The sequence below is a fragment of the Onychomys torridus genome, chromosome 2 (assembly GCF_903995425.1).
Source record: "Onychomys torridus chromosome 2, mOncTor1.1, whole genome shotgun sequence".
NCBI classification, from domain to species: domain Eukaryota; kingdom Metazoa; phylum Chordata; class Mammalia; order Rodentia; family Cricetidae; genus Onychomys; species Onychomys torridus.
In genome coordinates this window covers 163,840,666-163,853,923 of record NC_050444.1, presented here as the reverse complement: position 1 = coordinate 163,853,923, position 13,258 = coordinate 163,840,666, and the positions used below count along the sequence as shown (strand labels likewise).

The window sequence follows — 13,258 nt, the reverse complement described above, 5'->3', positions numbered from 1 at the left end:
GGGCTGTGAAGACCACTGTTCTCTCTCAGGTCAGGAATCAGAGAGTTCCAGCTTAAGCAGGGAGGCCTGGTCCGGCTGGCTGAAGATCCGGGAGCCGGTATCCTCGACCTCTGCTCTGCGCTCATTTCACCGAGAGGTCTAGTGGTGTCTGGGACCGTCCCCGCGTGCAACCGTGTTCCCTGCTTCTGGGCGGGGTGGAGCGGTGAGACTTCGGACCAGGCTTAGCAAAGCAGCAAGACCTTGAGGAAAGAGCACCAAGGGACCTCACTCCCGGTCACCCAGAGGACATAGGGCGGAGAATTGCAAAGGGTGGGAGGGAGAGGAGGTGGGAGAAGTGACAAGGGGAGGAGGCACTGCCCAGCCTGGCGACCTGACCTTCCAGGGCCAACCACTCCCCAGCAGAGCCACAGCAGAGGAACTGTGAAAGAGGTGGGTGACCAGTGGCAGGGCCCCTCTCCAAACAGTCCTCCCCCCCACCCCGTTGTCCCTGCTGGAGCTCTACCAGCATCCCAGCATCCCAAAGCCACTAGCTAAGTCTTGTCTAGGAGGGCTGGGTAGGAGGGAGGTGGCTTGGGCCCCAGGAATCCCAGTCACTGTCCTGAGCTGTCAATCCACACAAATGTCTGGAGCAATTTTTGCGCCTCTGGAGGGCCTGGGTACCCTGGATGCTGCGAGTGGCCATCCCCTCGTGTGTCCACTGTGCCATGCACAGTACGAGCGCCCATGCCTGCTGGACTGCTTCCACGGCTTCTGCGCTGGCTGCCTGCGCGGCCGGGCCACTGATGGCCGCCTGTCTTGTCCGCTGTGCCAGTAAGTGCCCCAAGCCCAGAGAGGGTGAAGTTGGCTCTAGTCCTGGTTGAGAGGCCAAGTGTAGATGGGGAGGTTCAGAGCCTAGGCTGAGGAGGTGGAAACAGCCTGCTGTCATAAGCAGACTTATGGGAACCACCCCAAACCCCTGTAGCTTAGTCAGGTAAACTGAGGCAGTTAGATGATCGTTACAAGCTTCCCAGAGTCAGGGTACTAGGGTAGGGCTGAAGAAGAGGTGAGGGCACTCCCAGCAACTCCTTTGGAAGGGGCGTGTCCCAGAAATCTTAGGTTAACACAATTACTAAAATAGCTCAAAATGTTCCAGTGAGATGAGAGGGTCCACTGGGGTGGCATGGCCTTTCCCATTGCAATATGACAAGAGGCTTACACACACGCACTGAGCAGGGTAGGGCCCTCAGGACAAGCTGGCTGCTGTATTTATAGCAGACCCCACTACCTTGACACTGCTATTTTTAGCTCATGCCTGGAATGTGAAGGGTAGTGGAGAGTTTCCTGCAAGGGTGTCCAGATCTTGGCTGCAGCCTCTCTGCAGGCACCAGACCCTGGTGAAGGGTCCTAGCGGGCTCCCACCGGTGGACCGGCTGCTGCAGTTCCTGGTGGATAGCTCTGGGGACGGTGTGGAGGCTGTGCACTGTGCCAACTGTGACCTGGAATGCAGCAAGCAGGTGAGGAAGTAGAGGCGGTGGGTGCCCAACACTTACAGCATGCCCGATGTACAACGATCGGGCAGTGAAGTCCCCAGCCTGGGGTCCCTCAGCCTCCAACCATGCCTGCATCATACATATGGGTGTGGAAACCAGGGTCCAGAAAAAATGATTTGAGCCAAATAACCAGATAGTAGCATTCAATTTAGGGAGAGCTAACTTTAGGGTCCCCAGGTCAGGGTGGAGTTATGAGCTCTCATGGGAGCAGTGGTTCAGTTCACAGGCCGGGGGACCCTTGAGGACTCCCTGCTACTTAAACAGCTAAAGCTAATACTGTGTGCAACTGTAAGTAGCTGGAGAGAGAGCAGGGAGCTGAAGGCAAGGCTTCCAGGCCCTGATGCAAAGGCCAGTAGAGGTCTGATGGCCCTATGGCAGGAAGGAAGTTCAGGAGCACACAGCCTCAGACCAGCATGTTGAGCAAGAGCTGAGAAACCTTTACCCAGAAGTAAAGAGAACAGGCAGGAGGGGAGAGAGTTGGGGGTGGGGAGCTCTGAAGAAATGGCCTTGACTGCCGGTGTAAAGAGAAGGAGGCTTCAGGGCTGGAGGTGGCTCAGAGGTTAGGAGCACTGGCTGCTCTTCCAGAGGTCCCAGGTTCAATTCCCAGCACCCACATGGCAGTTCACAGCTGTCTGTAACTCCAGTTCCAGGGGATACTACACCCTCACTCAGACATACATGCAGGCAAAACACCAAAGCACATGAAATAAAAACAAAATCTTTAAAAATAAGTAGGATTTGATGGATCAAAGCCATGGCTATGGTCACTTCCCTGGGCTGGCCTCAGCCCTGCGGCTATCCCCAGGGGTCCTCATACAAGCCCCTCCCCTCTGAGTTGTCACTCCAGTTGCCCAGGAGATCGCAGTGGTGGGAAACAGTGGTGAGTAGTCTCCACTCCTTCTGCCTTCTCTCGCTGTCCCTGGCTCCCATACCACTCTGCACCTTGCTGCCAGACCCTGAAGTAGCAGCCTCTGCGCACAGCTGGTTCCTGTTGGGGAGATGGGGTATGTGGGAGCTGGGAAGACTGACATAGCCCAGGACCTGTGAGTTGGCCTAGTTTGCCAAGCTGGCAAAGGAAGATGCTAGGTGAGCCTGCCTGTGGGCCAAAGCTCAGTGCGTGGCCAGGATGTACACCACCATTGAGAGTGCCAAGGAGGCCTGGTATGTGTGTGCCCTCTCCTTAAACGCTTGACAATTCAGTTTCTGCCCAGTGTCTCTGGGAACGGCCTCTCTGAGGCTCCTCCCAGTGTCCTGCCCTTCCTACACCCACTTGGTGTCCTCATCTTTTTTAAAAAATTTTTATGTGTATGTGTGTTTTGCCTGCCTGTATGTCTGCGCATCAAGTGGATGCTTGGTGTCTTCAGAAGCTAGAAGAGGGCTTTGTATCCTCTAGGACAGGAGTTACAGATAGTTGTGAGCACCTGGAATTGAGCCCAAGTCCTCTAGAGGAGCAGCCAGTGCTCTTAACTGCTGAGCTGTCTGTCCAGCCCCCAATGTCCTCATCTTAACTTGGGTGTGTAAGGGCCTGGTGAGGAGGGTCAGGGAGATGGCACAGACGGAGAACACCCAGAACCCACAAAGTGGGAGGAGAGGAACAACTTTCACTCTCCTCTCATGGGACAGCACTCGGGCACTCACTCACATACACAAGTGAGTCAGTAAATGTAATTTTACAATGCTGGAGTTCAGCTGCGGGGTTGCAGGAAGGAGCTTCATTTAGCCGGACCACCTTCCTGGGCTAGGGTTGATGCACTCAGTGACACGCGGTGGCTGTGGTCCTATTATTGGGTTCAGTTGAGTTCTAGAACTCTGGCCTGAGGAGAGGGCGGCCTGAGCCAGCTCTTGGTCCCCAGGACGCAGAGACCACGTACTTCTGCAACACCTGCGGGCAGCCCCTGTGCGCACGCTGCCGCGAAGAAACGCACCGTGCACGCATGTTCGCAAGGCATGACATCGTAGCCCTGGGCCAGCGCAGCCGCGACGTGATCCAGAAGTGTAGTGAGTGAGGCACACCGTGGCCAGGGGTGGGGACCAGGCGGAAATGTCTCTAGGCTATCATCACCGCCACCGCCCCTCCACAGCGCTCCATTCGGAGCCCTACATCATGTTTTCCACCGACAAGAAGTCGCTGCTGTGCATCCGCTGCTTTCGGGACATGCAGGGGTGGGTAGAGGGAGCAGAAAGGGAGTGGGTGGGGCGTGGATGGAGCGGGTCTTACTAGGTGCCTCTCCACAGGGAGAGCCGGGCCCACTGTGTGGACCTGGAGTCCGCTTATGTGCAAGGTTGCGAGCGGCTGGAGCAGGCAGTGCTGGTGAGAGCGGGAACCACCCAGCCGAAGCAGGGTGGGGGTGGGAGCTGTGAGAACCTGCGGGAATGGGGCTGAGACCCTGCTGTCCCCAGGCAGTGAAAGCCCTGCAGACAGCCACAAAAGAGGCCATTGCGCTGCTACAGGCCATGGTGGAGGAGGTGAGGCACAGTGCAGCTGAGGAGGAGGCAGCCATCCATGCCCTCTTTGGCAGCATGCAGGTGAGGGTGCGGTCAGTAACTTCCCCGGTACCCTGGTGGAGTTTACAGTGTAGTGCCGGGTGTGTTACATCAAGTTGGGTTAGCCACAGTTGCCTGGAGAGTTGCCAGAGGCTATCCTAGTCTGGTGACACTTAAGGTCAGACACCTAGGCCCTCAGGCAGTTCCGTGCACAGGGGAGGAAGGCCTTTTGGCCACATGGCAGGGCCCTGTCTTAAGCGTGCTGCCTGTGTCTATGCCCCACGGCAGTATGGTAGGAGATGACAGAGCCAGGTGTGCAGGCCAGTGATGGGCTATCTCTCTCAGGACAGGCTGGCTGAGAGGAAAGCCCTGCTGCTGCAGGCTGTGCAGAGGTGAGTGACGGCGAGTCCCCGCCCCTACTTGATCTCCGTCTCCCAGCTCTGAGCCTGAGCCATGGCTGACCTGGCTCTGCCTTACACGGTAGACAAGGCACACAGGTGGCTGCCACCAACAGTGGTCAGCATGTTCACAGGGAGGAAACTGCAAGGCTGGGGGAAGCAGCCGTAATGTCTGTCTGCAAGTGTAACTCTTGGAGGGTAGAGGTGGGAGGGTCAGGAGTTCAAGGCTAGCCTGGAATACAGGAGACTCTGTTTCAACAATCAAAACAAAAAACCCAGAGCTGAGGAGATGGTTGTCAGTAAAAACCCCTACCACAGAAACACAAAGACACAAAGGACTCCCCAGTATGCAGTGGGCATGCCTATAATCTCAGCCCTGGGGACTCACTGGTCACAGTCTAGCCAACTGGTGACCTCCAAGTTCAGTGAGAGACTGTCTCAAAAAATAAGGTGGTAGGTTATTGAGGAAGATGCCTGATGTAGACCTCTGCCCTTCATATGTACATGTATACATGATATATGAGTGCATGTGCATGCTGTCACACAGGCACACAAAGGAATATGCACATATATGAATACGGACACACACACACACACACACACACACACACACTCACACTCACATCACACATGCTCATTTGTGAAGATATGGGGCTGCAGAGCCAAATATCCTCCAGGTGGGGCAGGCACCACTCCCCTAGACAGCCTAGCCTGCTCTTCCCCCAGCCAATATGAAGAAAAGGACAAAGCCTTCAAGGGACAGCTTGCCCACCTGGCCTCCTTGCTGCCCACCCTGCAGGTAAGTGTTGAGGGTACGTAGGGCTGGACACCCAGCCCACAGTCCGAGCACTGAGCATGGCACCCTCCTGCAGGTTCACCTGGTCATCTGCTCCTCCTTCCTCAGCTTGGCCAGCAAGGCTGAGTTTCTGGATCTGGGTTATGTGAGTGTCCCCAGCTCCTTCAGGACCCTCTCTCCCCACTTAGAACCCGTCCTGCATAGAGGCTCCGGTCTCACATCACCTGCAGGCCTGATTGGGGGTCTCTGGACTTCTCTTCCCTTCCACTACAAGCCCTTTTGGGGACAAGTGAACACCCTTTAAAAGGACAGTGAGCATAAGCCTCCATTCCACCAAACTGCAGCGTCTGTCTGCATGAGCCTCACCTCCCTTCTTAAGGATGTGGGCGGTGCCTGTGTATGGACCAGTCCTAGAGGAGGGTTGAGGCCTCTAAGGGAGACAGGTAAAATGACAGACTAGCCCCAGAGCCTTGGTGTCCTCCACTTCTCTCTCCGGCCCTGGCTGCCACCTCCTTGCCACACCCCCGTCCTGAGCCCTTCCCCCGCGGCAGGAGCTGATGGAGAGGCTGCAAGGCATCGTCACGCGGCCCCATCGCCTAAGACCGGCTCAGAGCAGCAAGGTGTGTGGACGCCCTGTCTGGAGTCGGGGCCGGGAGTCACCGGGGAAGAGCCGCTCATGACCCAATCCCCGGTCCAGATTGCCAGCGACCACCGCGCAGAGTTCGCGCGCTGCCTGGAGCCGCTGCTGCTGCTGGGACCCCGCAGAGCTGTGTCCACCGCGGGCGTCGCCAACACGTGAGCGCCAACCAGGCGGGCGGGCGGGATCACCGGAAGAGGCTCCCGCACCACCCTGCCCTGCTGAGTCGCAAGCGCACCCAGCTCCGCACTGGATGTCTAGGCCAGGCGACAGTCTAAGAGGGAGGGAGAAACAGGAAACAGCCCTGGAGGACGCTGGGGCCGGAAGCCCTAGACAGCTGAGAGACAGGGCTGGAGAGAGCCTTTTAGAAATCACCAAATTAAGTGGGCGCTCTTATCTTGGCCTTGCCTGAGACCCTTGAGAGTTTCCAGTAGTTCTACACTGCAGCTGGTTGAGGGGACTGTGACGCCCTGAGCAGCCAAGGGAGTTACGGGAGGGGAAGACCGGCCCTCTCCCCTTTGCAGACTGGCTTTCTCGGCAGGTTGGCAGGGAGCTCAAGCCCCAAGGTGCTGAAGACTCCCAGCTGTCCCTCCCCAGTAGGAAAGATGTCAGGGTCACCTGTCCCCAAACCCTCGCCACATCGTTCCATGAGCACGAAGGTCCTCCTGGCCGAGGGCGAGGACACACCCTTCACAGAGCACTGCCGCCGTTTCGAGGACTCCTATCGGGTGAGGGGCTGCGTATCTGCACTGGAGTGGGGCCCCACCCCTTCCTCACTAAGATCCGCTCCTCCTTCGGAGGACCTGGCAGTATTCTACGCCCTCACTTACATTCTGCAACAGGGCCTGCAGGTAGAGGTGCAGAGCCTCAAGGACCAAGTCCAGGAGTTACACCGAGACCTCACCAAGCACCACTCGCTCATCAAGGCAGAGATCATGGGGGACATCCTGCACAGGTCCCTACTGTTGGACACACAGATTGCTTCTGAGTATGCCTCCATGGAAGGCATGAGAGCAATCTTCCAGGAGGTAACTTGCCCCAGCTCTACCAATTCTCGGCTGCAGAAGGCATATGGCTACCCCAAGGCAGGAAGGGGAGAGAGCATCTGGCGTGGTGCTCTGCCATACCCTCCTCATGCTGTGGGGTCTGTGCCTGGAGGCTTTCCTCTTGGGAAACGTGGACTAGATTGGTGTGAGCGGCTGTGCAGCTCCCAGAGCAGAAACACTGTCAGTGAAATTACTCCCGCCCACCTCAACCAGCATGCCGCTCTTCTCTTTCAGATTTGGGAGGTCTCCTACCAACGAGTAGCTACCCAGCAGGAGATTTATGAAGGTCCCTGGCAGTGGCTCTCACTGTTAATTCACATTGGAGAGGGAGGGAACCGGTCACCACTAACCATGTCTGCGCATGCCCTGCTCTCCCCCTGTGTTTGGCTTGGATCTCACACCTGCTTTGGAGGGCAGGATCCTGAGTGGGATGTCCACACCACATGCTGCTCCTTTTGATCACAGACGGTCACTGGCAGTTGGGATCTCTAGATGGTGCCAGGCTTAGGAGCAAGAGTCTAACACCAACAACCAACACTTTGGCGTTGGCTCCACAGCCCAGCTCCATGACCTTCTCCAGCTGAAGCAGGAGAATGCCTACCTGACCACCATCACCAAGCAGATCACACCCTACATCCGCTCCATTGCCAGGGTGAAGGAGCGACTGGAGCCCAGGTGAGAATGTCTGGGAAACATGCCAGCAGGGAAGCCAGCAGCTTCTGGCAGACCGTGTACTAGAATCTATGAGTCTGCCAAAAAAGTGGTGCTGTACTCTAGAGGGAGGCAGGAGGATTGCCATGAGCCTGAGGCTAGGCTCCCATGTAGCCAGACTTCATCTCAAACGAACAAAAATCTCCCCAAAGTGGTAACTGGGCGGACTGAGAGTGGTAAGTACGTGATGGCCCCTCAGCCCTCAGGACATCGAAGCAGGAGGCACCGGAACGTCATGTGAGTCTCCTGTGGTCCCAGCAACTTTATCCACTCACGGTGGCCCAGCCAGGTCTGGACCAGGCCCTCTCGGGCACCAGTGTTGTTATGATCAAACCAGACTGGGTGGCACAGGCCTGTAATCTCAACTATTCATTCCTAGCCTGAGACCAGAGGCTCAAAGTGACGTGACAAACGTTCACTGCAGATGTTCTGCTGGGCCCGGGAGCTGAAATTCCAGGTGCCCTACCTGTCTCCTGTCTGCTCCCACTTCCTCTCCACGGTGGATCCCATCTTCCAGCTAGAGTATAAATTAGCTTCTGGAGAGAGGCCTGTGTGGAGGCATCATAGGTCAGAAAATTCCTTTCATTCTACCTCACACTTGACTCATGGTTTGATTCTTAAATTCTGGATTGAAAATTCTAGACTGGGGACAATTGTGCTTTGAAGGCAGGGACCTCTGTTCCTTCCAGCTTCCAGTGATGTCTCCAAGGCAGCTGAGTTCTTCTGATCCCTAACCATGTGTTGTGACCTACTCACTCTTCTTGGAAGTTTGCCTTGAATTTCGCACAATGAGATGTTTCCAGCCACTGGGATGGGCAACAGTGGTTTCTCTCAATGTGGAAGTTCCTATCTTTTGGTGTGGGATCTGGCATACTCTGGAAGTTCCTACCTTTTGGTTTGGGATCTGGCATACTCTGGAAGTTCCTACCTTTTGGTTTGGGATCTGGCATACTCTGGAAGTTCCTACCTTTTGGTTTGGGATCTGGCATACTCTGGAAGTTCCTACCTTTTGGTTTGGGATCTGGCATACTCTGGAAGTTCCTACCTTTTGGTGTGGGATCTGGCATACTCTGGAAGTTCCTACCTTTTGGTGTGGGATCTGGCATACTCTGGAAGTTCCTACCTTTTGGTGTGGGATCTGGCATACTCTGGAAGTTCCTACCTTTTGGTGTGGGATCTGGCATACTCTGGAAGTTCCTACCTTTTGGTGTGGGATCTGGCATACTCTGGAAGTTCCTATCTTTTGGTGTGGGATCTGGCATACTCTGGAAGTTCCTACCTTTTGGTGTGGGATCTGGCATACTCTGGAACTTCCTACCTTTTGGTTTGGGATCTGGCATACTCTGGAAGTTCCTACCTTTTGGTGTGGGATCTGGCATACTCTGGAAGTTCCTACCTTTTGGTGTGGGATCTGGCATACTCTGGAAGTTCCTACCTTTTGGTGTGGGATCTGGCATACTCTGGAAGTTCCTACCTTTTGGTGTGGGATCTGGCACTCTTTAAAATCAGTTGCTGACGTGACTGAGTTTCTTTCAGTGCCCCTGTGATGGGACACTGGCCTCCACTTCACATTTCTCTCTGCTGTGTACTTTCTAGACAACTTCTTACATCTCTTCCAGTCTTCTTGCTGATCTTAGAGGTTTTCCTTTTCTTTTTTGGCTGGCTGTGCTGGCTGTACACCTTTAATGCCAGAACTCAGGAAGCAGAGGCAAGGATATCTCTGTGAGTTTAAGGCCAATCTGGTCTATATGGTCCAGTCCAGCCAGGATTAAGTAGTGAAACCCTATTTCCAAAAAGTATTTACCATTTTGTGTCTGTGTACATGGCACACACGTATGCCACACAGAGCATATGTGGAGGAAGAGGACAGTTCACAGGAGTCATTTCTGTGGGTTCTGGAAATCGAACTTAGGTCTTCCTGCTTGGAAGCAGACCCATCTTGTTTTGACTTTTCAGGTCCCTCTGGTGCTCTGACTGTTCCTAGCTCCTGCTGCTTCCTGGGGAGTCTCTCACCAGTTGAGGCTGAGTGGAGGCTTTGGTTTCTTCAGGCAGCTTGCCCCTGAGCCTGCTTCCTCTGAGTTAGTCTTTGTCCAGGTGCTTATTTTCCATGTTGCAGGTGACCTTGGACCTACTCAGCCAGAACAAGTGTAGACAGCCGTAGGTGGGCAGGATGTGCCTGGGGGATGCCTCTGAGGCGAGGCTAGAAGTGTGCAGGCAGGTCTTCTTGTGTTTGAAATGTCCCACCAGATTTCGATCCTTTTCCCATTCCCTTCCTGGGAGGCCTCTGTGTGGAGCTGTGCACACTTCTCACCTTAGGTTCTAGCATTTTTTATTTTTTATTATTTATTTATTTAATATATATATATATATATATATATATATATATTTTTTTTTTTTTTTTCATTTTACACACCAACCCCAGTTCTCCCCCCTCTTATCCCGCCTCCTCACCTCCCTCCCACTCTACCCCCCTCCACTCCTCAGAGTGGGTAAGGCCTCCCATGGTAGTCAACGAAGTCTGGCATACCAAGCTGAAGGAGAGCCTAGCCCCTCCCCATTGTATCAAGGCTGAGCAAGGTATCCCACCACAGGGAATGTGCTCCAAAAAGTCAGTTCATGCACCTGGGATAAGTCCTGGTCCTGCTGCCAGGGCTCTGGCATTTTTAAGTGTGCTTCTTTTACATACTGCCCCCTGTGGCTAGCCATCTCCTGGTTCCTGGCTGCTCCTTCCTCAGTCAACTGCCTGAATAACAGCTTCTCCCAGGGCTCATCCCGGGCATGCCTCACCTTCTACTCTCTCAAGTGATCCCATTAATCCCCTTGTGCTTGCCTTGTTCTCCCCGCCCTCAAACTTGCCTGAATGTCTGGATTAAACCCAACCTTGAGTGCTCTGAGCACATGCACTGTGTAGAGCTATCCCACCCCAGTCCCAGGTCTCTGGTTTTAAAGTGAGACGCTCCCCATGCACCCTAGCATTCCTGTGCTCTAGACTCACTCCAGCTACATCCTTCCTGGTAGCTCTCTTGTCAGGGTGTCTAAGGCTCCTCAGCTCCACAGTGGCCAACAGAACTCTGGACACCACCTCACCACATCCAACCCCTTATCTTGGTCAGCGGCATCATGAATCATCAAAGCCTGTGAGATGACCTGATTCCGTTCTCATTTGTTCCCTTTTTGTTTGGTTTTGTTTTCAGGACATGGTTTCTCTGTGTAACTGCCCTGGCTGTTCTGGAACTTGATCTGTATTCCAGGCTGGCTTGAACTCTGCCTGCCTCTGCCTCCTGGGTGCTGGGATTAAAGGCATGTGCCACCACTGCCTATTCGTTCCCATTTTTAACCCATCCCAAGACCCAGACTGAACTCCCCATTTTAGCCTGTTTACTCTTCTTGCGACCCCCCACCCCACACCCCTACTGTGCCCTTCAACATACCCTGCAGCCATTTCTAAATTGTCTGCAATTCCCATCCCAACAGGGCATGGCAGCTGTCCAGGGCCCCTCCCTGCCCACCACTGTCAGACTACACAACACCCTGGCCACAGTGGCCTTTCAGCTCCCCTGGAGGAGCTGCACTAGCTCCCACTTCTGGACCTAGGCCTGAATGGTTCATGATGCAGGTTGTCTCCTGGGGCCTCCCCACACCACACTGCCAGCTAAAGGAAGCCCATGAAGCTGTCACTCCACACCACCTGGCCCCACTGTCTGTCCCCGGAGGTGTCTCCTCTGACCAAAAGAAAGCTTGTGAAAGCCAGGCCTGACTAGGGCCTGCATGCTACTGTGGACAATGGCTCTGACAAGCCACACTGGGCCTTGGCAAACAGTCCGAAACCAAGGGAGAAGTGGTGGGTGTGCCCTGGAAGGTCTGCTGCCCTGTGGTTTGGTGCAGTGTGAGCTTAAGGCCCCCAGCAGGGACGCTACTGCCCTCAAGCAGTCTCTATCATCCAGGTTCCAGGTACCCGTGGAGGAACACACAGAGCAGAGCATGTCTGATGACGGCAGGGACCACGAGACCTCAGCCAGGTAAAACAGCGTCTTCCCAACATGAGCGTGGGGTGTGTGTGTGTGTGTGAATACGATTAGAGACTAACACAATGACAGACTTCAGGACAAACAAGGTTTGAGCACAGGATGAGCTACAAAGTGAGACCCTGACTAAAAAGAAACAAGCAAAAATTACACGCAAAAAAACCCAAACGCACCTTCCAGTGATTCATCAAAATGGCGACCACAAAGGGAAAGAGGAGAGGCCCTGCTGTCTCACAGGCCTCTTTGGGAACATGGAGCATTCCTTTGCCACATATAACAATTTACCAGGGTGATGTTGTAGGCATCAAGGGGATGGGCACTGTTCAAAAAGGGATGCCCTGTGAGTATCACCCACATATTGTTGGCATCCTTGGAAGCAAGTTGAGGGCAAGGTTCTTATTGAGAGAATAACATGTGACGGGAACAGCTCCTGAAAAGGGTCAACAATCAGGAATAAAGGGAACCGAAGGCACCTGGGCTCACTTGCAGCACCAGCCAGCAGCTCCCACAGCAGTCTGTGAGAACTAGGAGGGAGCCTGAGCAGCTAGAACCCAATCCCTGTGAACTGAGGGTGCCGGTGCTGAGGACCAATACTCTAGGCTGTCCTCCGGCTCCCACACCTGTAATCACTGTACTAGTGAGATGGAGGCAGGGACTGCCAGGAGCTTTAAGCCAGACTGTGCTGCACAGTGAATTGAAGGCCAGGTGAACTACACTGCTATAAACACAAGGCAAAACAACAACAATAATAAACAGCAGGAAAGTGTCAGTCACTGGAAGATGTCTTCTGTTCAGCTGGGAATTCTAGAGCGGTCTAGAACAAGTGTATTAAAGACAGAGCAGGTGGGTCTGACCCTTCCATACAAGGATGTGCTTAGGGCAGCCCCTGCTTATAGGCTACCAGTCCGAGCCATTGAAATGCTTGACTACTCTGATGCTTGAGCTACTAACAGCTGTCACCTGTGGTGAGACTCGCTGGTGGAGGCAAAGCTCTCTTAAGAGGCACAGTTCTGTGGGTATGGAAGGTTTTCCATCATGAAAGCTGGCGGAACGGACATAGTGAAGGTGGAGTGGAATATCCAGCTCACGTCAAACTGCCCTTTAGGATCGACACAGGGAGCATCACTGAGAAGAGAGAGAGGGCAGCTGAGCCCCACGGAAGCAGCTGGGCCCTGAGCAGCCTCCCAGAAGGGCCTCCATTAAAGAACCAAGAGCACCCCAGGCCCAACTAGGAAACTGGACATGAGGGATGTCGAGGTGATCAGGACCAGAAGGGGCTTGCTACCAGGCCTGGCCCCTTGGACCACCATAGCACAAGGAAAGAACTAATTTCCACACACATTCACAATAAAGAAGTAATGTGGGCCAGGAGGTGGTGGCACACGCCTGTAATCCCAGCACTCGGGAGGCAGAGGCAGGTGGATCTCTGTGAGTTCGAGGCCAGCCTAGTCCAAGACAGGCTTCAAAGCTACAGAGAAACCCTGTCTCGAGAAAAAAAAAAAAAAAAGTAATGTGAAGGATCTTCTAAATGAGGATGGCATTCCCATAATGAGACAGCAGCTTAGTAACTGGGTCCTCGTAAGTTGGACCCAGATGTCACTTTCTCAAGTCTGGCACAGAGGCTCCAGATGT

At 54.2% G+C, this 13,258-nt stretch overlaps 1 protein-coding gene across 1 annotated transcript; it reads left to right on the top strand.

The window, feature by feature from the left end:
• The first annotated feature begins 619 nt into the window (after nt 1-619).
• On the top strand, nt 620-12,973 carry Rnf207 (ring finger protein 207). The gene is made up of 17 exons (XM_036177418.1): nt 620-810; nt 1,361-1,493; nt 3,383-3,527; nt 3,611-3,692; nt 3,765-3,840; nt 3,930-4,055; nt 4,359-4,405; nt 5,138-5,210; nt 5,284-5,352; nt 5,759-5,827; nt 5,905-6,002; nt 6,386-6,572; nt 6,687-6,872; nt 7,125-7,176; nt 7,448-7,565; nt 11,546-11,620; nt 12,732-12,973. Exons 1-17 carry the CDS (start codon nt 620-622, stop codon nt 12,856-12,858), a joined length of 1,854 nt encoding a protein of 617 aa, XP_036033311.1. The 3' UTR covers nt 12,859-12,973.
• The last annotated feature ends 285 nt before the right edge of the window (nt 12,974-13,258 follow it).

Excerpts from the sequence above, each read along its gene's own strand:
- Rnf207 (XM_036177418.1), top strand. The coding sequence starts at position 620 with ATGTCTGGAGCAATTTTTGCGCCTCTGGAGGGCCTGGGTACCCTGGAT. Across the intron at positions 1,494-3,382 it reads ACCTGGAATGCAGCAAGCAG|GACGCAGAGACCACGTACTT; the intron begins GTGAGGAAGTAG and ends CTTGGTCCCCAG. Across the intron at positions 4,406-5,137 it reads CTGCTGCAGGCTGTGCAGAG|CCAATATGAAGAAAAGGACA; the intron begins GTGAGTGACGGC and ends CTCTTCCCCCAG.